Source organism: Seriola aureovittata, chromosome 4, assembly GCF_021018895.1.
Source record: "Seriola aureovittata isolate HTS-2021-v1 ecotype China chromosome 4, ASM2101889v1, whole genome shotgun sequence".
In the NCBI taxonomy this organism is placed as follows: Eukaryota; Metazoa; Chordata; class Actinopteri; order Carangiformes; family Carangidae; genus Seriola; species Seriola aureovittata.
The window spans coordinates 22,182,032-22,206,297 of record NC_079367.1 but is presented as its reverse complement, the minus strand read 5'-3'; the positions used below and the strand labels follow the sequence as shown (position 1 = coordinate 22,206,297).

General features: G+C 42.2%; 1 protein-coding gene across 5 annotated transcripts in view; it reads right to left on the bottom strand.

Moving 5' to 3' along the window:
* Positions 1 to 6,828: 6,828 nt before the first annotated feature.
* The window catches only part of robo1 (roundabout, axon guidance receptor, homolog 1 (Drosophila)), a 328,239-nt gene continuing 310,801 nt past the window's right edge, over positions 6,829 to 24,266 (bottom strand). For 4 of the 5 annotated variants that reach the window (XM_056373312.1, XM_056373311.1, XM_056373314.1 and 1 more), the window contains 12 exons: positions 22,539 to 22,565; positions 20,647 to 20,689; positions 18,680 to 18,834; positions 16,292 to 16,678; positions 15,396 to 15,512; positions 14,046 to 14,193; positions 13,530 to 13,760; positions 12,230 to 12,726; positions 11,970 to 12,131; positions 8,738 to 9,013; positions 8,443 to 8,636; positions 6,829 to 8,133 (listed from right to left, as the gene is read on the bottom strand). In XM_056373312.1, coding sequence (XP_056229287.1) covers positions 8,119 to 8,133; positions 8,443 to 8,636; positions 8,738 to 9,013; positions 11,970 to 12,131; positions 12,230 to 12,726; positions 13,530 to 13,760; positions 14,046 to 14,193; positions 15,396 to 15,512; positions 16,292 to 16,678; positions 18,680 to 18,834; positions 20,647 to 20,689; positions 22,539 to 22,565 — 2,252 coding nt within the window. In that variant the 3' untranslated portion in view covers positions 6,829 to 8,118. The remainder of the gene's footprint in view (positions 8,134 to 8,442; positions 8,637 to 8,737; positions 9,014 to 11,969; positions 12,132 to 12,229; positions 12,727 to 13,529; positions 13,761 to 14,045; positions 14,194 to 15,395; positions 15,513 to 16,291; positions 16,679 to 18,679; positions 18,835 to 20,646; positions 20,690 to 22,538; positions 22,566 to 24,266) is intronic. The other variant, XM_056373313.1, reaches the window with a different exon arrangement.

The window sequence follows — 24,266 nt, the reverse complement described above, 5'->3', positions numbered from 1 at the left end:
CAGTGTTTAACTCTTTACTCTAAGCTGAGGAAGTAACAATGCATTGTTTGATGTCCAGTGCATAAAGAAGAGTTTTCTGCTCTCGACAGCAGGCAAACTCATCGTGTCGAAATCTCATCGCCTCCTAATGAAGATGGATCAATGCTATTCATTTACTGACAACCACACACAGTGTACAGCACAGCCCATCTCCCGCGTTGTGTCACTGCATATAGCTGCAGCATTTACGCACAGTGGTGGGGATAAGTCCTTGGCATCTGGAGACCATGGTCAGTGGAGGAGAACGAGGAAGAGACAAAGGGAGGGAGGAAGAGAAACGGGCGATGGAGAGTTAAAGAGAAACAGACACAGAGACAAAGAGAATGAGAGGGGAGAGAGAAAAAGATCACAAATAGGGAGGAACGGAGTGAAAAGGGCAAGACATTTGTCACCCTCTCCTATAGGACCATAGGAAGAAAGAACAATATCATTAATCTCCTGACATTTCAATATTGTATTAACCTTTCTAGTGGAATTCTCTGGGCTCATTAGTCTTTTTTGAGGGGGAGAAAAATAATAATCGATAGAACAAGCTCCGGACACAATCTAGAAATATACTGCAGTCAAATAACATACATCCTCAAGCCAGTCATATGATGCTGCCCTGTCTTTAGCAATCACTGCTAAACTACACTGTTATCTGCTTTAAATTAATCAGTTAAAATACAAACACATCAAATAAAAAGATAAATGGAGGTGAAAGGGTGTAGCTGTTGCTCTCGAGTAGGTCACTGTCATAAAAGAGAAAAATGGCCAGGCTGTAAAACAACAGCTTAAGATGGCAACACAAGCACATCAGCCATCTTATGTGAAGGAAAAAAAAAAAAAAAGCCCCAAGGCCACACAAAGCGTGATGAACCCATGTCTCGTCTCCCCCACTCAGTCAGTCAGTCAGCAGCATGTCAGCAACAGAAAGATTGAAAGAAAAGTGAAGAGAAGAGAGAAAGAGAGGGCATCGTAGAGGCAGGATGAACCCAAAGGTGCCCACACCCTAAACTCCACCGCCATGATCCTCCCCTCCCTGTTACACCTCCGCAGCCCGCTCACCCTTGTCGTCACCTTCCATCTATCAATGCCTGAAGAGCACCCGCCATTCAAATCATCAGCACTCCCCGGGTCATTTGACTAAGAAAACACCCTAATTTATCCCCATTATGTGCCTTCGCTGAACATCAAGCACCGCCGGGCCTTTTGTCTATCGCCATTTGCATGTAGCCTCCGTGATTGTTCGTGTCAGGGTTTTCCCGAGCGTGTTCGGTGACGCTGTTATGAAAACATGTCACTTTTGAATGGTATGATTGCATGTTTGCATTGGGCATTCCTAACCTTGGGTTGGAGTCACATGGTGTCAAAGGTTATTTCAATACTGTCATTATACCCAACACCTTGACTATGACGAGAACCTTCTGACGGGGTTCTTTGAATTCACAGGGAAGTAAGTGGGTGGCAGATTCACACGCCTACACTATGTTTTTCTCTGTGTGATCAGGGATTTTAATTAGTGTTCTGTTTAGTAATTTAGTAGAAATCAATCATATTTTGTAATAGGAGCAATATTGTATTGGACAGGAGCCTGATTAAGAATCCACAGGGGGTTGACAAAATAATGCACACTGCGTGAATGAGGACTCTTAAGTAGAGCTTGGCAATAGGAAGATTATGAGGCAATAGACGTAGATAAATCTTGACCATCTCCGCTGACAAATCTATCTCTTTAATATCTGTGGCCAGTTTTACAATTCATCGAGCAGGATTATTTTACAGTAATACTGGATTACGAGGGTTTTTGCATCCGTCTGATGAAATACCTTGATTTTTTTATTTGCTTCACGAGCCAATGACATTCCCGTCTGTTTTTTAAATTATAATCCCAGAAAGATATATTGTATGATTGATAAGCGTTGACTGAAAAATAACTTGATCAGGCAATCTATTGTTTTGTCATTTATCAAGCTAAAATGCTAAACGCTTGCTAGCTACAATTGAATATGGGATTCTGAGAAATTGTAACTGTTAAATTATCAAAATATGGAGATTCATCCATAATGAAAACAATAATTAGTCGTAGTCCTACATTGATGCATATATTATTATTATTATACAATTGCAATAACCATCCATCCAACCATTCATTCATTAGCTATGCCGTGTATCCTTATAGGGTCACACAGGGCTGGAGCCAATCCCAGCTGACTTTGGGCAAGGGCGGGGTCAGGACAGATCACCATTCTACTATTGCAATCTAAAATTATATATACATTATTTTATCCATACTCCCCACATCTATCCTGAAATAACAAAATCACCATTACAAGCATGTCGTCAAAAAGTCGGTCACATATGCGAGGGGGTTGCAGACCCTTTCATTTTTTTTTGCATATGTGGATTTAAGAAATTTGAATTTTGGATTTAGCTCTTTTTAACTGATGATGCACCTGCAATCTGGTCTTTAGATTCTGTTCAATGTCTTGCTGTTGTTATTCTACTGTTTTTTAAAACATGCATATCAGACTGCTGATTACCAGACTTCTTTTATAGCAGACAAAGGCTGCCAGTCGGCATTCAGTCTAATGTGACCATCTTTGTGCTGGTGTTTTGTTGTTGATCAAGTTACTTTACAGTTCAAAGTCTTTTGCATGATTTCTGTACACCATGTACATAATTAGTGCAGTGAATCTACTAATCAGAGGGCTTATTTCGGTATTGATAATTACCATAAGCGCTTTGATAAAGACTATGACTCATTGGTAATATTAAATGTTAGATGGTGAATGTTATGATGGTGAGAGAACAGCCGAGGAAAAAAGCTGAGGCAGGGAAGATTCAAGGAGTCGGCACGAGGAGGCTATATTCCTCTGGGTTAATTGTGCAGACCCCATCGGCACTAAATAAGGATGGTTAGAATGACTGGCTAAGTGACAAATGGATGTACAAATCACCCAGATTACTTCCCAGTTATTAAAAAAACTTAGATTTGGCTGTCTTCCACACTGCCTCTCTCATTACATCTGGCAGTCTTGCCACTGACGCCTATCTTTTACAATAACTCATCTCGCTTCAATTTTCACAAGTTGAAACAAGCTTAAGTGTTTAACGTTGATTAAAAATAACTTTTTGTAATGATGTGAAATTGTGATGAGTTGGTTGGTGAGATCATTAAACGTAAATGAGTTTTGATTGATTGTCTGAAGAGGTGGCGTTTGACCTGCAGCTGTAGTGTAAATGGCTGTGGAGAGGTGCTGGTAAGCTGTCTAAACACTGTGCACCTGTGATGACGGGTTCCTCGCTGGCATTCTCGCAAAGGGTAGCGACGGTAAGATGAGTTGTCAGACAGTACACAGCTGTTCACTTAATTACCTCCTAGTTTGGGAAGGAGGTTAATGAAGCAGTTTGGCGCTCAGAAATGAGAGACAGCCTGAATGTACACAAAAGAAATTAGTTTCTGGCTGCTGGGACAGAGCTGAAAGCAACAGCGGTTTAAATTATTGATTGCAAAAGCTGAAACACTGAGGGCATAAAGAAAGAGGAAGCTGAAAGAGCAGGAGAGGTTAGAGTGCTTTACAGATTTCTACATGTTTAGCATATTCCTGTGCAGAGTAATTAGGCCTCACACTGAGATCTGCATATTAGTGGATCTTTTGTCTTTGAATCTACTTCCTTCTGAGAAATTGGACTCATTCATTCAATTGAAACTTGTCGTAATTTGTAGGATGCGAGGACAGTGAACTTGATTTGTGCAAGTGGTGTTTGTAAATCCTCAGAACCTGTAAAAATTACTTGAGAAAATCCAGTGGTCCAGCGGGAATCATTTGTTCTTTTTAAGATTGTAAAGATTATTTGACAAGTTTTAGCCTCAAGCCATTTCCTGTCATCTACACTGGAGTGTTTTTGTTTGGTAGACACTGTTTACTGTAACTAATGGAGCTAAAAGATCAGATCTTGACGTCATTTTTTTCTCCATATAATTATCATAGATTATATGATATAGATCAATGGCAATTCATCTTGATGTAAAACTAGTTAGGGCTAAGACTTACAATAATTTTCATTGACCAATATGTCAGTTATCTTCCTGATTAATCAGATAATTGTTTACTTTTTCAAAATGTCACAGAATAGTTAAAAAAGTATTATTACTATTTCAATATTATCAACCAAGCTATTTCAATATTATCAACCAAGGTGATGATGCCAAAGATATTCACTTTCACAAAAAAAGCACTACAATTCATATATACTGTACATGTGTATACATACACATACACATAGATGCAGTAGTATACAATATAGGCTACTGTATTTTTCACACATGAAAAAACTTTCAAAGCGAGGGAGGGAAAATATAATGTTATAATAAATGCACACACGCATCTTTTTCATCCCCCTTCCTCCAGTCTTCATGTTGCAGACATGCTTCTACACCTCATAGCACACAGGTAGAGTAACTGTAATGACCAGACCAAAGACCATCCAGCCTCATCTTGCATATTCATGCCGTTATGGGGTGAGTAACCCTGGCAGCCAGTGTATCTGCTTAATGTCCTTAATCACCTGCATCTCATTGTGGGGCCTGGACACACCTCCACTCATTAAAATGATGGATGGAGGCATAAGGGGATGCTCTCCCCTGTTCCAAATTTGTTCTTGTTTAGAAAGGTGCTTATTAGAGAACACCTGGGGGAATGAAGGGGGAAGGGAGCCCCATAAGATGAGAGAGAGCAGAGGAGGGGGAGGAGGGGGGGGGGGGGGGGATTCTGAGACCAGAGTTGTCATAGCTGAATCATTATAAAACCATTAGTGAATTATACTCATATATTTCTAATTTGTCTCTGTAAACATTAAATGACAACACGAATTAGATTCCTTGAATTTTAAAGATGACGCACGTATGCAGATGCTTTAAAAAAAATGCTGTATAGAAGTTAGTTTGGTTTGATTAGATTACTCCTATACATTCCTGTATGCTTACATTGAAAAATTGCGATCAAATAACAAAATCAAATGAAAACACAAATTAAATGTCGTTCAACAGACCCTCTTTAAATTGTGGCCATAAATGAGTCTAGTGCACGTAGGATCTCTCGTCGCTCTGATGGCTTTCAGCAGAGGCCTCGGTGCGCTCGGTCTCATGAGGCTCCAGCATGTTGAGGTGGGCAGCACTCTTCATTAAGTTGTAAAAACACGACTTCCATTCCGCTTCTTTGAGACTCCGGGAGGGTGTATAAAGGGGAGGAACCGTCTCTTTTTCTTCATCACTGATGTTTGAATAAGCCAGACAGACAGTGGTTGACATTAAAGACTCCCATAGGCCAGGTTATTGCCTCTGTGAGGACAAGCAGTAGGCAGGTTAGATGTAATAAACTGGAACAAATGTATTTCGGTCTCCAATTAGGATAAGTCGCTGTCCAGAGTCGCTCTGCGGAGATAATGTCATCTTCTGATTTTATGGATATTTTGTTTTGCCGCGTCAGCAGCCATCCCACCAGCTAGTGAGTGATGAGAAATAAGATGAGTACTGTATTCTCTCTCTTATGTAACCTCATTGAAGCCTCCTTACGTCTAATTGGCAGCAATCTAGGCCTGTCAAATTGAATATAATCCCTTCACCGTTGGTTTTAGCCTCACTCTGTGGCTCCGGATGCCTTTACGGAATGACATGGGATGCTGATATTGTGAGTAATGGAGAACACTAATGGAATTGGCATTAGGTAATATATTTGAATAGCTACTGTACAGAACAGAAATGGCTGTTTAGCCTCTGAGCCGAGGATATTGATAGTTCCCTCCTTGATGGTGTTGTTGAAGTACATTGTGTCCTTTCGGGTGAGGCCAGCTCAGATGATTTCACATTAACATGCAATAGATGCAATGACATTGAGCTTTATTATGATGCTTTTCAATTATAGCTCTAATAAATATGTCAGTGAAATTGATTTATTACTTTTATGAATAATGTTTCCGATCTCCACAAATGTTAGTGTTGTGTACTTTTCACGTGCTTAATAACAAAAGCTAAATCATCATGTTTATACTAAAAAAAAAAAGAAAATCAATGATGTGATGAAGTGATATAAACATATAAACTGGATCATTGATTACTTTTTTCTGATGTTTCATGATGGTAATTGAGATGCCATTGGTGCAGGTACACATGATGAATTTATGACATGGCCACATATATGTGTAACAGCTGCTCCAGTTGTTGCCGAAGCAACATAATTAGTGACATTGCGCGACTCCTTTGTCATTCCCTGAAGACTGGCAGAGCAGGCAGAAGTGTTTATACTGTATGTAAACATGTTATTAAGCATGTGTACATACACTTTTGGCTCAAGTGTGGTCATAGAAATCAGGCTCATTTTCCAGTTATTGATATTAATTAAAACAATGTGTAAGAACGGCTTTATAGATCCGATGAAAACGATGCTTCTACATGTTTACTCCTGAATCTCGAAGTTTTGTGGATTGATCCGCAGTAGAAAGTAGTCCCTGGAAAACGCTTGGTTATTCCAGTTTCAGTAATGTTTACTAAAACCAGTTGTGTCCAGCTGTTTAGGAAATGTACTTTTTTCAGATTCTATATTTGTTAACCCCTTTTAAACCTTTTTTGAAGAATTGTGTCTTCAGTAGGAATGAATAGGCTTGGGGTTGAGTGCCACAGACAGGAAATGGTAAAATACTGAGTGAGTTTTTGGCTTTTGGCTTTTTTTGTAGAATTTGTTGATATTAAAAAGAATTCACCTTTTTCTTTCAGATTCAAATGTTGACAAATGACCAAAGGAACATGTATAGTTTGAACTTTTTTAATCATCTTTTTTTTAATTTTTTTTTTTTTTAGTTCTTTTTACTTTTTTTGCTTTACGAAACAAATGTTTGCAGATGTCCTATGAATAAACAACAGCACCCTTTCTCCTTAAAAACAGGGATCCAGCACCCCTGTCTTATCAAGAAAAGAGACCCTTCTTGTCCAATAACAACCTCTCCAGATTCCCAAAGTGACACTTATTTCCTGTATTTGAAATTCGTTTAAGTGCATTAGTAGACAACATTACCGTTTCGATTAATGTGCAATAGCTGAGTTTATGGTCAATGCGAAAAGATATTTACATTGCAGCTATGACTCACATTAACTGTCTGTTTTATCACTTGAGCTAGCATCAGAACTGGAGAGGGAGACAATCACAACACAAGGAGTCTCCTTTCAAGCACGGCCTTCGTAAACAGCAACCTTTACCTACATCATTATCATCATCACCATCATCAGGATTAACTAGACTCTTTTGTCATACCTGTTTTCCGCCAGTAAGACAAAAAGGTTAATAGATAGAATGGTTTAAAATAAAGTTTAGTGATTGTGCTTTTAAAACCAAAGTAAAACAAATAACAAACATTGACGACAACACGAAACATAACAGTGCATTACAAAAAAAAACAACAGAAAAGAAAAAAAAGAAAATTCCCAAAGTGGCACTTTCTCGGGGCAGCTAAATAATATTGCAATTTACAACATGAATGGAAATGATAAAATAATATTTATATTTACTGGCATAATAAAATTAGAATTTGCAAAATAAAACAAGGAAGACAAATTTGAGGTACCACAATGGGTAAAACAAGAGGACATCATGTATACACGTATATTTACAGTCCACCCCTGCTTGCAGCTATTTTATTACAGTAACATCTGACTGTATGGGCTCTCCAAAGTTCTTGTCAAGGCAAGCCGAGTCATGTCAATGACTGGAGCAAGATTTTCACTCCATATTGCATTGGAATTAAACATAAATATACTACTGCGTATTTTGTTTTGAATGCACCATTCTTTATCTTCAGACACGCTTTCCTTTTTTTTTTTTTGTTGTTTTTCTTTTTCTTTTTTTTTTCAAATGGACATAAAAAATGAATAGTTAGAAAAAAACCATTGGTCTGTTTTCCAGATGTAAAGAAACACTACTGATGTACAGTATGATGGCAGCCAACATGATGGTGAAATACTGAGATATTTAAAATTGTAAGAGAAACAATGGTGCTCCACTCTTGGAAAAATCAGGACAGTTCCTCCTTTGTCTCTTCTGTTCTTCAGCTTTCTACCATCTGGGTAAAAACACAAAAACAAACATTTTGGTTAGCATCCATTTTCCAGAACAAGAGCTCGACTGCTAAACCAGCCAATATTAGCTTTTTGTAGACAGATCAGTGTCGTGTATATACAAGCTGATAACAAGGAATTGCAGATTGCAGTGTTGTTCTCTGTTTATGTTAAAAACTAATTGGCATCAGCCAAAATATTTTCATTGGGTTTTTCTAAACTTCCAAATATCGATGTTGGGCTATATTCATATGGTTATCTGCTACAGTCCGAGCTGTTGAGGCTGGCTTGCATACTTGATTGACAGCCTGTACCTCTAGCTCTTCATCTCCTGGTTGTAAGGCCCCCGTGGTGATGAGGCCCATGTCTGCAGGGTTCCTGCGGCCTCCTTCTCCTCTCCGCCGGCCCCCTGAGCCCCTAGAGGACATGGAGCTGGAGGAGCTTGGATCTCGGGGGCTATTGACTGTGGGGAACTGTGGTCGGCTGTAGGGCAGAATGTCCTCTGAACCTTGGGACAGAGACGAGTTGCAGAAGGAATTGAAACTTGCAGAATGAAAAACGCTGTACATGGCACTAAAAGACAGCTTCAAATTGTATTTGCTGTAGTACCTGCATGTTGGCGTGCCTTGCTGGCGATGCTGCCCTCGTGTCTATTCCCTTTCTCTCCATGAGCAGTCTTTTGTCTCTCCTGAGCGTCTCTGCGTTCAGATGAGCTGGTTCTGGGGTCCGAGCCCTCTCGGGCTCTATAGCCCCCTGTTCCTCCTCTCTTGTCTCGACCCTCACCTGCTTTGGGGGAAACCACTCCCCGGCCCTCAAGGGCTGCCTTGGAGGGATGTGTAGGGGACTTAAGCACTGCTGGAGGTGGGATGGGTGGAGGTGGGAGATCTGAAGGATAAATACAGGAAGTAAGAACACATTAACTGCTAACATCAAAGACCAGGGTTTAGATAATTGCACAAGACTGAGGAACAACAATCTGTGTACTCTTGAAACTTTAGTGTGTATCATCTGTCTCACAGCTGCAGTGTGTGTACATACACCCATATCTGTACACGTGGCTGTGCTGAACGGAAACGCCTCTGAACTGACAGTAAACAGAACAGATGACATTAGACAGGCCGAATCTGACCACAGAGTTATGAGATTCGAGTGAGAAGAGGAAAAAGGGGAGCGTGACGGTCATCAGCTGGTTCTCTGACCTGCTCGACTTCCTCTGATGATGAATCAATTCTGCTTGTCCTTGAGCCATTATTCATATGATGCCAGCCAGTGGGCTGCCGAGCCTCACACACATCACACGGTCATCTAAACAAAACGCCAAGAAAGAAGCCTTGTGTGCCTGCGATCGATGGCTTTTCATCTTCTAATCAGCCTCCGACCTGAAGGATGGTTTTGTCGGCGGCAAGACCCATAATCCACAACGGATTAGAAAGTTAATAAAGGTAGCAAGTGCCAACTCACCTTTCTTGCATCCCAATAGCTACCCTTACACTTTTATGATTGTGCAACACTGGACTTTGTGAAGAATCAAAGCTTTTCTTTTACATTTTTTTAATTCATGTTTTTTTTTTTTACACATGGAAGGCTAATGGGGCAGGTGATGTCTTTGCTGTGTCTTGTTGGTGGAATCAGGCGGCTTCAGTACACTTTTCTGATTATCCTCCACCTCCATCCACTCCTCCTGAATACAAAAGGGGGCCAGTCAATATCATACAGCAGAGAGGCGTCTGCAGTTTTTTAATATCTCTCTTGCCTCCTGAGTCCTGCCTCAGTCCGAGTCCGATCAATGCCACAGTCTGTGAGATATAGCTCACTACAAGGGAGGAGCGGGGTGCCTGTTAGATTTATGAGGAAATATCGTTGAGGACGGAGCTCAGGTCTGAAAAGTGTCTCTGGGCTTGCCAAGAAGGGTGTACCAGAGGGCCTGGTGGTTAATTAGGCAGACAAGGCCGAGACAGATCAACAGACAGGAAAGGGTTAACAGAGAGGAGACAGACAGAGGCATTAGAGTCAAACGCAATATGAATCATGAGGGGAATATAACCTGGGTGTTTCCACAGCCACTGTGCAAACAAGTGAAATGAGTAAGTCAAAGAGGGGTAAAGGGTGGGGAAGGAGGGATGGCTCCCTTGCTGGTTCACCTGTTTTGCTGCCTTAACTGGTGTTTTTTCATCTACTTACAGTGGATAGTAGTTTGAGTATGGATTAGTTGGAAATGTAGAGAGACATTAAGCAAATTATAGAAATACACATTATGGTACAATGTGTATGAAGCAAACATCAGTGGTTTTTTTCTCCTCTGTCCTCCTTTACATTTCATTAAATCACCTTCCCTCACCTACCACCTCAGCACCAGTCCTCCAGACCACAGACGGGCCATGTAGGGTGGGGGTGTATAGAGAGATGAGGGAGGGAGAGGGGGGGGGAGGCAATAACCTCCAAATGAAAAACAATCCATTCAGATCAAATGCAATCAGCAGGAGGACTGATGGACAGACAGAGCTGCAGAGCTGTCAGTCCGCCCCCTCGCTGCTCAAACAAAGACGGAGGAGAGGGGAGCAGGGAGAAGAGGAGAGAGCGGAGAGGGATGGAGATCACTCCAAAGGGAGGGGCAGCGGATGGGGAAGAAGCCAGGATATAAGGCTGATGGCAGGGGGCGGAGGTTTGGGGGTGGGGTGGGGTTGGTGGGGTGTGGGTAGCGTTGGATTTTCTGCAGTGATATAGCTGGTCTGGCTCCTAGTGAGCTGGATATTAAATCTCCCTGTCAAGTGCTTCCAACACTCAAGGACACCTGACACTAAGAGGAGAGCCAGCTCTGGGACAGCACATATTGTCCACAGCAGAGTGAGCATGTGCACACAACTCACATATAGATACATTTTAAAAAAAGATCTTTCCACAGGGAAAAAGCAGCTCTCCACTGGTAGGACGTGTGTGTTGTAAACAATGATCCTGTGAAGAGTTCATTTCTCTTTTCCTTAACAAGGCTAAAGCTTTTTGTGTACACCTGCTCTGATATTTAGCCCCCTGTTTGGTTTATGTTCGGTCCCAGCCGACTCAAAGGTGGCACTTCAGTATGAGCCTGAGCACCTGGATCAATTTCATTAGTGGCTAGAGTGGAGAGACATCCCAGTGTCAGCATAGCCAAACTGGGCAGAGCTCCCCTGAGACGACTCTCCCATCCTTCCCCTCCCTCCTACCCACCCATGGCCTTGGCCCCCAGCCCACCACTCGCCCGATCTGTTCAGCACTGATGCAGATTAGGAGTGATGCCATGTATGCATGTGCGTAAAACACATGAAAGGAGATGATTAAAACTCTGGCTCACGGCACACCCATACTCTGTGTCATTTACGGACACTACATTACAGTGAACTGCACTTTTCACTTCCATATCTGCAGAGGGAATAGAGGGAGAGCCATTGATACAAACCTGGCTATCTGTAGTTGTGGGATAAACCTGACCCACGACTGCTGCTACACGTCTGTCTCTCTATCGGCGTGTTGGCTGCGTTAAGTTGTTAATGTCTTTCACAGACAATCATGCACACCCCTGACTACTGACAGTTTCTGAAATAATGTTTTTAAAGGTTTACCGTACAGAGTATTGAAAAAGAAATGTTTGTACCATGTGTACTTAGTTACTGTTCATGATCTAGTATCAACATTTGATTCAAAAACTGTCTTTTCTAACCTCTAAGTAACCTTAGCTAACATTCTATTGTAAAAAAACATGTTCACATCATATTTATTATTTGGATAGGAATCTACAAGAAACTACACGCATTTTGAAAATTGATACTGTATCTTTTATAATACTGAGATGTAATCATATGTGTACCTTCATTATAGGCTTCACGACGCTGGTTCCCCGGATGGCCTGCAGGATGCTGTTTCTGCTTTTTAGGAGGCCTCCTGTGTACAGCTGCCATACTCATGTTACTGTCTGTAGACACCGGGCTGCCAGGACGGTGGCCTGATGGGTTTATTTGGTATTTTCGTGCTGATAAAATAAACACAGGAATAAGTTTGCTTTTTCCATTTCCTCAGAATTCCTGCAACAACATTTCTTGCGGATGTGGCCGACTTCATAAAACCTACCTGAAGCTCCTCCGACGTCCTGGCCCTGTGTGTTGGGGTACTTGGCCACCCTGAGGCCTGAATACTCTGCAGCTGCAGCAACCGCTTGAGCAAAGTCGGCATCAGTGAAGAAGGATCCGTCTGATGAGCTGACTGCACTGGACCTCCCTGAAGAGACATTATCCTCTTCAGAGGCCGACCCCCATCCGTTGATCATGGAGCCGGTCACTGAGCTCTCCAGGTCGCCCATGCTGGACGCAGGCGTTTGCTCGAGCCCTCGTAGCAGCAACCTTCGCGGATGCATCTGGGGATGGTGGGGGTGTGTGTGGGGGTGGGTGTGGTGGTAGTGCATCTTGGCCACCTCTGCATCTGTCTCGTCACCCTCCTCTTCTTCCTCCAGTATATCGTCCTCCTCCTCCATACCGTCGGTGTCCAAGGCCAATGGGCTGGTCATGTACCCATATGTGTGTGAAGGAGAGAGAGGCCTCGGAGGGGGTGGGGGGCTCACAGCGTGGCGCCTGCAAAAAGTAAGAAACACACGGTATCAGAATCCCATCGAATATAGAATATTTTCAGACAAATTAGACATAAAAACAGAAATTGATTCACCTGCCTGTTATCAAAGGAGCACGCTGCAGATTTGACATGTTTTACAAAATAAACTATACTGTAAATCACATGTACTAATGTTTAATTAATGTGTATTAATGCTAACGATTTTGAATTAGGTCCACCACCACATTATGTTCAAGATTTGACAGTTTACAACTATATTATCCTGAAATTGGACCAAGAAAATAAGCAATAGGAAAACAGAAATGCCAACAATGATGTGGGTTGGATATTTAAAATGACTTCTGTTAGCAGTTCAATACTAAATTTATGATTTTTTCCTGCTACAGCAGGAGCTCATCACCAAGCGATGGTAATATAACTTTGACAAAAAAATAAATGGACAAAATTTTGACTGAGATGTATTACTTATTTCAAACGACTTTCAAATTGCTGGAAGTTGATTTTCATGCTGTACTGAAATGAACTGAAACAAATGGCTCCCTGGGAAGTAACAAATCAATCTAAAAGCTAAGATATGCTTTTGAAAAATGGCAGACAGAATATACAGAATTTGGAATTAATGGGCTACAACATGGAGAACGTTTTTGAATTTCAAACAGATTGAAGATCTTGTCTCTCCGTAAGGATTTAAATAATACATATATCTCATCAACATCTTAACTGGAGATGTGGCTGAGCACTCTTCATTTTCTACTTGTTGTATGCTTTTTATCCTAGTAAAGCGTTTGATGTCATGCAGGTATACCTGCGTTCATGGCTGTCAGGCGCGTCCTGGAGCATCGGTTGCATCTCTTCCTGGGGTGAGGGGGTGAGGGTGGCTGTGGACTGGTGACTGTAAGAAACAGCGGCAGGGGAGGACGCTGCCCCTCGGATGGGAGGAGTGGGGCCCCTCTCCATCTCCTCTTCCTCCTCCAGCTCATCAGGCTGCAGGTACATGTGAGAGGGGGGCATGGGGCACTGCATGTCTGGGTCACAGCTGCCGACAGAGAGAAACAAGCCTTGTTACCTTCACATCACTCACTAAAAAACATGAATGTTTATATACTGAAGCCAGAAAAACATGCACTTAATATTCATGCTATCTGTCTATCAAGGTTTGACATGAACCTAGCACTAATAGATAGAAAACCCTTAAGGCAAATACTTGCAATGAATATGAGAAACAGTGGAAAAGGCAAGAAGAATGAACTAGTGTTTAAAAACAGTGTGTGCATGCCTGTCAGATTGTCTGTGTCTTTTTGTCTGCGCAGACATGTCCCACCTTTCTTCCATTGATAGAGAGTACTCCTCTGCGTTCCGACTCGGGGGTGGGTTTGCAGGGGGAGGGGGCAGCAGGTCAGCCCAATTCATTGTGCTCTGTTTGGGTAGTTTGGGGGTGCGCATTCCCTTCTTTTGACCCTGACTCCCTGCTTAAAAAAAATGGGGAAGAAAAAGCACTCCATCAGTCACAAGACACCTGCAGACACATACTTATATTCTCCCCGTCTCTGAAAAACACATCAATTATTAATGTCGAAGGAATCTCAACTTAATGAGCAAGGATATGACAGCAGATAAAATGCATTAACTAGACTGGCTGACAAAGAAAAGATCGTTTTACACGTCAGAGTGGCAAGGCTAATGCAGCCCCCCACTTTATGCAAGTGTGCACACATACCTCTAAGTTATTAAATGATGGAAAATACTATAAACCACAGTAATTTTCTAACAGTGGTATTAAACAGTACCAGAGAAAAGGTGGGAAGAAAACAGGCAGAAAAAGATCCAATTAATACCAAACTATTAGAGTCGTGAACCAATGAGCTGTGAGGTGCAGCGAGCACTAAAGCCTTCTCCTTAATGGCTTGAACTTCAAACGCAATATCAGAATGGATACATGGCATTAAGGTAGCAGTGTTGCATGCCGTCTGCAATGTGTTATCATTTGTCCTTGTCCACAGACAGACATTGAGGCCCTGATGAAATTAGGCTGCTCCGTTCTTGAATTAAAGTAAAGCCAATTAACGGAAGCAATGCAAAAATAAGCAAGGACAAACACAGGAATGAAGTAGAAAGCAGGAAAACAAAACAAAAAAACAGAATTGATAAAAAAAAAAAAAAAAAAAACCCCAAAACAACAAGGAAGTTCTTTTTTTATCTAAATTGCTTTAAACATCTCTTGGATGACATTGCACCCAGAAAACAAAAGACTCAAGCAAACGCCTAGCATGGTGCTCATGCCTTTGTTAGGAGACATTGTTGTCAGTTTCCTCTTCTCCTTTCATTCAGCAATTTTCCACTTTCCGAAGGCATCTCCCTTTCAATTTCTCCTCAAAATAAGCTGACATGGAAATTAATCAAATTACCATTTTAAAGCAACCATTATTAGTGTCTCAAAGTGATTTATTGCTTTTGAGGAAAACTGGGATTTTCAAATGGAGCTGGGGGGGTGTATGTGATTATATGGTTCACAACTATAATAAGCTGGGAAAATACATTGGCAGCTAAATTGAAAAGAGCAAAAAAAAAAAAAAATTTGAGAATAAATCTCCTAACAGGGAGAAAAACGTTTTTGGATATATTGTCTTTCCTGCAACTAGTCTCATTGTCCTTTATACCCCAACCCTCTTACCGGAGGTACTGCTGCTGCCTCGGTCAGAGCTGTTATACGAGCCCCCAGTATGGCTGTCATGGGTCTGGTTGTAGGGGATGGTGGCTGGCATAGGGCTGTCACCTCCTCTGTAGCGGTCTGACGGTGGGCAGAGTGGGAGTGTATTGTTAGTGTGGCCCCGGGCAGACGTCTTGCAAACTCAAAAACATTCAAGCAAAGCAACCACTTGGTAATGAACAAGGGAATGAGGAACCAGCATTTGATTAGCAGCACAAAACCATTTCACAGTGGAAATATGAAAATGTGTATACCATGAAATGACATTACACCGAGCTCAGTGTTCAGTGTTACACATGACAAAAGCCGTGCACTTCATGCTTTACAATTTTTCAGGTGAGTATGTGAACACATGCAACGTCTGCAGGAAAGTCTCAAAACTATCACACCAGATGTGGTTCCTTTCTGCAGGTCCAACAAGGTGATGATAGCTTTGTTCAAAGCGTCTAAAGAGCCAAGAATTATCTTTGTCTTGCCTTTAGAAATCTGACACCAAAGATAAACCTTCACACCTGCCTTCATCACAAAAAGACAAACCAGATACTGTACGACGACAGCAATTCAAGCGTGGCTCACATTTAGCGGCAAAGATTATACATGATTGCTTGAAGGGTGATGAGGGGTTACATGAATGCCATACAGACAGGCAGAAAGAAAGAGTGATGACGCCTATGTTGACTTCAAAAAGGAGCGAGACAGAACCAAGGAAAATATGAGCATGAAACTCTTCTACAGGCGCCCACAGTGAAGCGGAAAGAGCCGGGAGAGGAGAGGACAGAGGGGGGAAAATGAAGCAGAGGAAGATCATGGCTCGGAGTTGACCTCTTTAACCATGGCTGTTGGGTATTCCACACACTCACCCTTGTTCAGCTTGTTTTGCTCCATGATGATGTACTGCAGCTGGGAGCCCATTTCCTGTTTCTGCTGCTGGACCGAGGTGGGCTTCCAGCAGTGTTTCTCATTCACCTCCCCTCCACCCCCGGGTCCGCCTCCGCTCCCTCCGGTTCCTCTGTCTGAGTTTATATTGTTGCCCATGATGGAGGACTGGATGAGCTGGGTGGTGGCGTACGGTGTCGGCTGGCCTCCCGGACCCACAAAGCGTCCATCTTTCAGGTTGGGGCTGTTGAAGGTCTTCATCTCATTGATCTTGTTGGACAGATCTACATCTCCGTAGACTCCCGACTCTGGCACCATGAGGTTGGTCTGCTTGTTTTCCATCTGGTTGTTATAATTGGCGATGCAGTCGGCTGGAGAACATGAGCAGGGTGTTTAATGAATCTCGTCTACTGCTGATCAGCTTTGCAGCAGTATGCCAGTTTGCTAAAAGCTTTGAAACAATAGGGCATCGTCTGACCTACAGGGCTGAAAGTATTTATCTGACGAAAGAAAGAAACATTTACATATTCACGTCAAGCTCTTGAGAGATCACTGCGCCCACCAGAGAGAGAGAGAGATCTCTATTTCCATTTAAAGTCTCAGTTGTGTTTGGGAAATGAAGATCTAGTTAAGGTGAGTGACACAGGTGGTATTACACCTCCCTCGCTCAGTCTCTTCCCAGCCTCACCCGTGACTCAATGTGGGTGTCATCTCTGTTCTTTTCCATCTGACGGTGGGAACGTCTTTGCTCATTGAGAGGGACAGAGAGACATGTCTGTATCAAAGACCTGGAATGAGGCACGCAGTAAAAGCACAGCTCCACTGACAGATCCAATTTTCCCTGGCTCATAAAATATTCAAATCCTCCAGCAGATCTGAGAGCCAGCCTTGCGGTAAATACCAAGGACGGCCATAGGTGCACGCTTGCTCGTGCCATGCGCCTCACGTTTCAGCTGCGTGGAACAGCTCGACACTTCAATGCTTGATCTGTGAAAGCGCCCCTATGGCTGAGATAAAGGGACATTAACTCCTATTTCTTTGCTCTGTCACCTAGTCAGTGATCCTCTTAATGTTCACAGAGTTTAGGTTTGGCACACACACAAAGCATGCGTCTGGCAAGCTCCTTAGTGTCATACAGCGGGGTGTCATGCGAGGAGTGAGGGTTGCCTTTAGCCTGTTATTCCCTGTTAAACATCTCACACCATGTTAAGGTAGAGTTAAACACTTCAGCCTCAGAAGGGTGATTAGCACAGAGAAAAAACTCAACTTGATGACTATAAAGTCTACAAAATGAATTATTAATCCTCATTGGGAGAGGTCTGAGGCAAGGAGAAACTATTGAATTGCTGGATGGATATTAGGCCGAACAGCTGGATAGGAATTATGGGCTGCCCTTAAAGGCATAGTCCCAAAGTGCATAATTTAGAACATAAAGCATTTCATTGCAGTCCAAGTTTCCGTGGATAGGTTTTTTTAAAAAAAGACTTTCATGGCTGAAAATTAATAACATTAAGTCCTGTGTCATCCACGCTGAAGTTTTTGGCTTCAAGTTTTGCTCTGTTCTCTGTTCAGATAGGTCACTGTGTGCCTGAGTGTGTGTATATACTCAGTAGTGTATATTGTATTGCAGTAGCGTATATGCTTTTGAGGCCAAATGTGCTCCCTTTTGTTGACATCTGTAGTAGTGCTGAATAAACTAAAAGGCCACCTGGAGGTGTTCCATACGTCTCTTCCCTTTTTTCCCCTCTCCACCTACCCTACTTAACTTTATCTCATTCACACTCTCTCCCTGCGTCCATACATCTCTGCGTATGTTTTAGCATATACTTAGTCTTCATCACTCCTTTCTTTTCTTTCATCTGGTCTACCAGGTGCACCTCTCTCTATCATTCTCTCTTTCTTTCTTCCTCTGCTTCTGGCCACCGTCTGCAGTCCAGCCTTGACCTCTTCGCCCGCTACACATTTCTTAAATAACTGAGCACTTAGGGGAAATTACATTACCGGCTATAACAACAGTATGGAAATCAGCAGAGCAATTCGATTAGCAACAGAGTAGGGCCATAAGCCCCTCTCAGTGTGCTCCTTTTATTTCCTGCCTAAAACAGCTCTACTTTAACCTCAGATAAATCAAACACACAAGCACACAGCCACTCTTAATCCTAATATTTCTCCAGGTTTTTCTCGTGGAGACCTACAGAAAGGAGAGATACACAGAACAACTCTCCAGGGAGCTAACCCAGATATCAGATTTTACTTCCTTTTGCACTGTGGATTCCCCCAGCGACAATATTTCTTATCTCTACAGTTATTTTGTCAAGGACTGCATCATTGCCTTTGGGGGGGAGTGTTTATTTTGTTTGTTGCCTACATACCTGGTCGGCTGTACGTCGCCAAGTTGCTGTCGCTGTTGCCATTGCCTGCAGTGCAGCAGTTGATGCTGCAGTCGTTGTGGTTGGAGCAGGAGTTCGGCCATGTGTCAGCCAGCCAGGGCTGAGTGGCAGATTCCCCAATGTTTAGCAAACCAGGCCTGGTTTAAAAAAAAAAAAAAAAAATGGGGCCAAATGGTTAACAATAGTAAGAGACTAAGCCAACACCACAGTGACATTTATGTGAATGAACTGAAACACCCACAGTAACACAATATTTGAAAGAGAAGATTATGTGGAGTTTATTTATCCAGCAGCTGAGAATAGAAAAACTAGAAATCCGGCTTTAGTACTTTTTGCCTTTTGGCCACACATACACACACAAGACATACACACACACACACACACACACACAAACACACACACACAGGCCCATGGAGCACATTAGAAAAAAAGCCCAGCTAAATAGATTGTGTGTGCTTGACTTGCCCACAGCCGATGACACTTTCCCTGAGCCCTCGTGAGCATTAGCGATCCGCCTGGATTAGACAGCCAGATAAAATTCACTCCCAATGTTGCGAAATGCGCGTCCTGAACAGGCAGTGAACCAAAAAACTCTCCCAGAGTAGATTCCATGGTGTCACACAACATCTCTATCATTTTAAAAAAAGTTTTTTTTTTTTAGCTCTATGGAATGAAAGAAGAGAAACTCGAGCAGAAGAAAAACCCATGCGGACCAGTCTTTCACATCATCGTCTGGCTATCCATCTCCATTGTTTCCATGTCTTGCTCCTGTTTCTCCGGCTTTAATCCCAACACAATACAAGATCACTTGTTCAACAGGATTCTACTGTACAACCTGACCTCAGGCCAAACACTGAGCTTTAAAAGAGCTGAGAATAAATAGCTTCCTATTGCTCATGAAATGAATCAATCTAACATGTAAAGAGAAGTCAGACTACTCTAGCAGTGCCATACATTGTTTCAGTATTCAAATCTCCACAGAATGACTCCAGTTTGCATTTCCCAACACTGAATTTGCATTGAATTACGTTTGCTCGTTCCCACTCAAATGACTCATTTCTTGGATTAATTTTGGGTAATGAACACATTTGTCTTGTACAGCCAAATACAATCTCAAAATAGCTCCTCAATCACCCCGGCAGTTGTATGTTGATATTAAATGGCCATTGTCTTTGTGCAGAGCTGACACAGCCATGCTGCATATGGGATTCAATCATAGAACTGGATAATATAATGAATATGGATTTAGTGCTGATGGCTTCAAGCTAACTATTCATTAACACATGAACAACACACACACACACACACACACACACACGTAAACATACCATACAACAATGTGTACATTTTGTATTCTTAGTAAAGCGAGGGCAACAAATCCTCCCTTCCCTTTTTTTGTCTACTCAGTTCTCTGTTGTATGAAAACGTGCCAAACGCCATCCAGCGGAAATACAAATGAGTGTTAGCAAGTTGAAGCAGTGTTTGCCCGGTCTGATTCTGTACAGTCTCACTGTTTGTGCACAATGCACCATTCCACAACATGAAGAAGTGTGTTGTTGTTGTTGTTGCTATGTGTGTGCATGTATCTCCATTATATATGAGTTTTATGGTGATGCTACGGCACAGCCTTGTGGCTGGATGTGGCTCTCCACTATATGGGATGGGAATGGGCTCCTGGCAGACTATAGGGCTTTGTTCCTGTTTGTATCATACTTAATGCACCTCCTTTACAGCTCCTCAGCTCTCTGCTGCTTTTAGAAAGGCACAGCACTCCCCCTAGTGTCCGTCTACCAAAAGTACACCTGCCCAACCCTACGCATCTATTCAAGAGATTTAACATCCCTTTGTATCTGTGATTTCTATGTGTAACAAATTCCCCAAAATGTGTTAAATATTTGAAATATATTAAATATTTGAATATTTTTAAAAAACAATAACTGAACTCTTACCTTCCAGCGCTGCTTACACCTTCCCCACCTCTCTGATATGCCACTGAAAAGAGAGAAAATAATGAGTTTCCAACATTATTTCTCGACTGTTACCACTGTGATCACATCACCATCTTTGCCATTGTCATTCAAGGTCAACACAAATTTATTCATTTCATTCTGAATTGTCAGGTTTGCGAGCGATGATGGGAGTGGATTCTTTTTATGAACGTGTGTGTCAGTGTGTGTGTGTGTGTGTGTGTCTGTGTGTGTGTTATTGTATCCGTTCAAGTGAGAATGTGCGTGAATGTGTGTGGCATCATTTCGGCTGAGTCACACAAACAGCAACAGGAGCAGGAGGAGGATGTGTAAGAGGCTTATGAAGAACAGAGAGGCAGAGCTCTTTGGTTGTCTGGCTCAGGTTCAGTGCGTTTGAAGCTCCGTGTGCTGCAAGTTGGACTCTTTCAAGGAGCTCTAAGCTGCCGGTGTGTGAAGGGGAGATAAACTTCCAATTTTAATTACAATCTCTTCCCTGAGAGGAGAGATGGTGGAAGAGGGGTAGGTAGGGCCTTAGCCATGTCGATTCCCCGTCTCTTTTTCAAAACAGGAAGTGTGGTTTTGGCCTCTGCATGTAGCCAGAGGAGCTCTTAGATTAACTGTCTTTAATGCAAAGTATCACAAACTAGTTCTAGATTAAAATCAGCATAATTCCCTTTTACATCCTGGTTTTACACTGGGTACCAGGGCAAGGATTTTCTTCTTAAAGAGACAGAAACCTAACATGCAAGGAGTGTGTTTCGCCTTAAAGAGTTCCAGCAGGTCATGCAACAATCTTGCAACTGCAAAATTATTCGACCTGATTGCAAGCCTCAGGGCAGGCGGAAACAACACTGCTACTGTTAAGGTCCAATCTCTGCACAGATAGGATCAGTCAGTGTGACCACAAACACATACTGTACAGTATTGTCTCTCTCCCTTTTACTTTCCTCTCACCCATTCACTGTTTCACAATTGCAACTGCACTAAGCCCTGCCAACAGTGCTGACACACCTCTGGGGAACAAAGAATTTCAGGTGGATGAAAAGTCCAGGAGTAGAAGAAAAAGGAGGAGAGGACTGTAAACACAAACTCGCAAGGAGACAACGATAGAGAGGCGCAGAGAGAGCTTTTCTTTTATCTGTTTTACGCTGTGTCACTTCAGTTCACAGATAACCTTCTTAGCTCTGCTGCCGCTCGCCTATCTAATTGGTGTGTTGGGAGTGCTGGTGGTGTGTCATTCTCTTAAATCCCATCTGAAGTTGCCAGCAGCCCTTTGATCAAGTTACCACTAGTTTTAACAGCTTCTCAGTAGTGTGGCCTTCTTGTCTTTGAGCATTATGTTCTGACACGACACAAACATTTGGTGAAACATTTATTTCTAAACGGTGCCGATGATTGGCTCCTTTTATTGATACACATCAAGAGCCCCTCTTCTTCTCTACAGTCAAGAGCCCCTTTTATACAGCCTGTTCAAGGCAAGAATGTTGCACCTTTATTCCACCATTCTGGATAAAAGGTACAAACACAGTTGTTGTTGAAGCAATAAGCTGGCAGCAGAGCCACATCTATGTTTGTGTATAAGGGAGAACTGGCATGGCAGGCCAGATGCTGATGGTCTATCTATAAAAGCAGCTTTATACCCGCGTTGTTTGATTCAGTATAAACAAACAAAGCCGATATAATGACGGGCCTTCTTAACCGCAATATGGCAGGATCTCTGTTTCAAAGAGGCTAATCACTCTGAGATGGCTGACCATTAAAGGTAGTGTTCCACAAACGTAGTGACAAGGCTGGTGCACAAGCAGAAAGACTGAATAAAAACAGATTGCTTACTGTATGTAGTGCAAAAAAATAAAAAATAAATCAGTGCTTACCTGTTGGTGTGAAAGTAAAGGACGGCACTGTTGGGACAGAAAAAAGGAAATAAAATCATTATTGTGCATCTGTACTGTCTCGAATCAGTTCCTGTGAGATGATTTTTATGCTTCATCACCACATAACTCCTGGTAAAGTACATAAATCCATGAAATGTATTTTAGACTGTATTCTCATGCTCCTTGCTGCCCTCAAGTCTTTGATCCCCTCAGACATCCCTGGACCCTGACTGGGGGAAAGCGAGTGTTGAACCAGCTGCTGGTTCAAATCCTGGCCCAGACTGTCAGAGGCCCCGCTGGGTGGGGGTCACACACCAGAGAGATGTCTGTTGCTATCTGTAACACTCACATCATCACCCACACAGCTCAATTACTCACACTCCTGCATGGATGGGCTCCTTTTGCAAAAACATCAACCTACTCCAGGTTGATTTAGAGTCTGTATCTTCTATAAAAATGAACTTTGTTTTTGCTGTCTTTGAAAAATGTAATACTATTTGCAGTTGATGCAATATTGTACTATGTTGGTAGTCATCCAGGGCAATGTTTTACTGTTGACATCTGCCTTTTAAACCTAAAACTGCATCTGAGAGAAACATCTGAGAAGATAGACGCCACTTTTGTCACATTTTCATTTCCCCAAACAGTTAATTCATACAGTTCCTGCGCCAATAAATATCATTTAAATGCCAAAATCCTCTTGCCCTGTTTGAATCTCTCCTCTTGGTGCTCAAAGAAGTGTAAAGATTTGAGGAGTTGGATGTCTTTTATCTGTTTTTGTGAATGCCTTTGAAGAAGAGACACTACCACTTGGTAGGCAAAACAGTCAGTGAGAAATGTGAACGTGACTGAAATATATAAATCAGCTTCCTCTTCTGTCACAGGCCTGTCACAGACGCTCAGTCCCAGGCTAGATGAAGCTGTAACTGAGCTATGACTTTGATGAATAATTATGTGGTTGCTACAGTCTTGCTTCTTCCTCTTCTTTTTTCTTTAGCTGATCTGTTTGGACACCGTGAGGTTTGTACAATTGGAGAAATACGAAAAATACGAAAAAGCTATTTGATTTTTTTTTTTTTTCTTTTGAGTTGACAAATTGAAATATGTAATCTATTAGGAGACAACACTGCAGCACACAGATGTACACATTCAGTCCCGATCCAACCTATTTCACCCTGAGTGCAGATTGTTGCTTCATGTGGTTGCAATTATACTCTTTTCAAAACATTCTTAGTTACCAGTTCCAACAAAGACCGTGGCCTCTTGTGGTCTGGAGACGCGAGGAGGGAGAAGAAAGGGGGGGAGCGTGACTGCCTACTGTGCCCCTGAAGAGCCTTTTGAGTTTATGTGAGTAAACATCAACACAGAGAATCACACAGGGCCGGAGGGTAATCTCAGCCTACACAGTATCGTCGTGTACCGCCTGGCCACAGATCATTACTGCACTAATGGAGCGTTAGAAGTTACTTCTTCTGTCTCAACACATTCCCTCTGAATGACCTCTGTTTTTAAGAACACAGGCGATGTTTAATAATGTTTATGAGGGTGTTACCTTGGATGAAGATGTCTCAGATTGCATGCGTATCATTGCTTCACATAGCGGAACTGAAATGTTATCTTGACAGTGTTTTCAAGGTAATATATGTCATAATGGGGGAAAAAAGAATCAGTTCTGACCATTATAATCCACACAGGTATTTGTAAAAGACCGCAGAGCCTAAAGAAAAG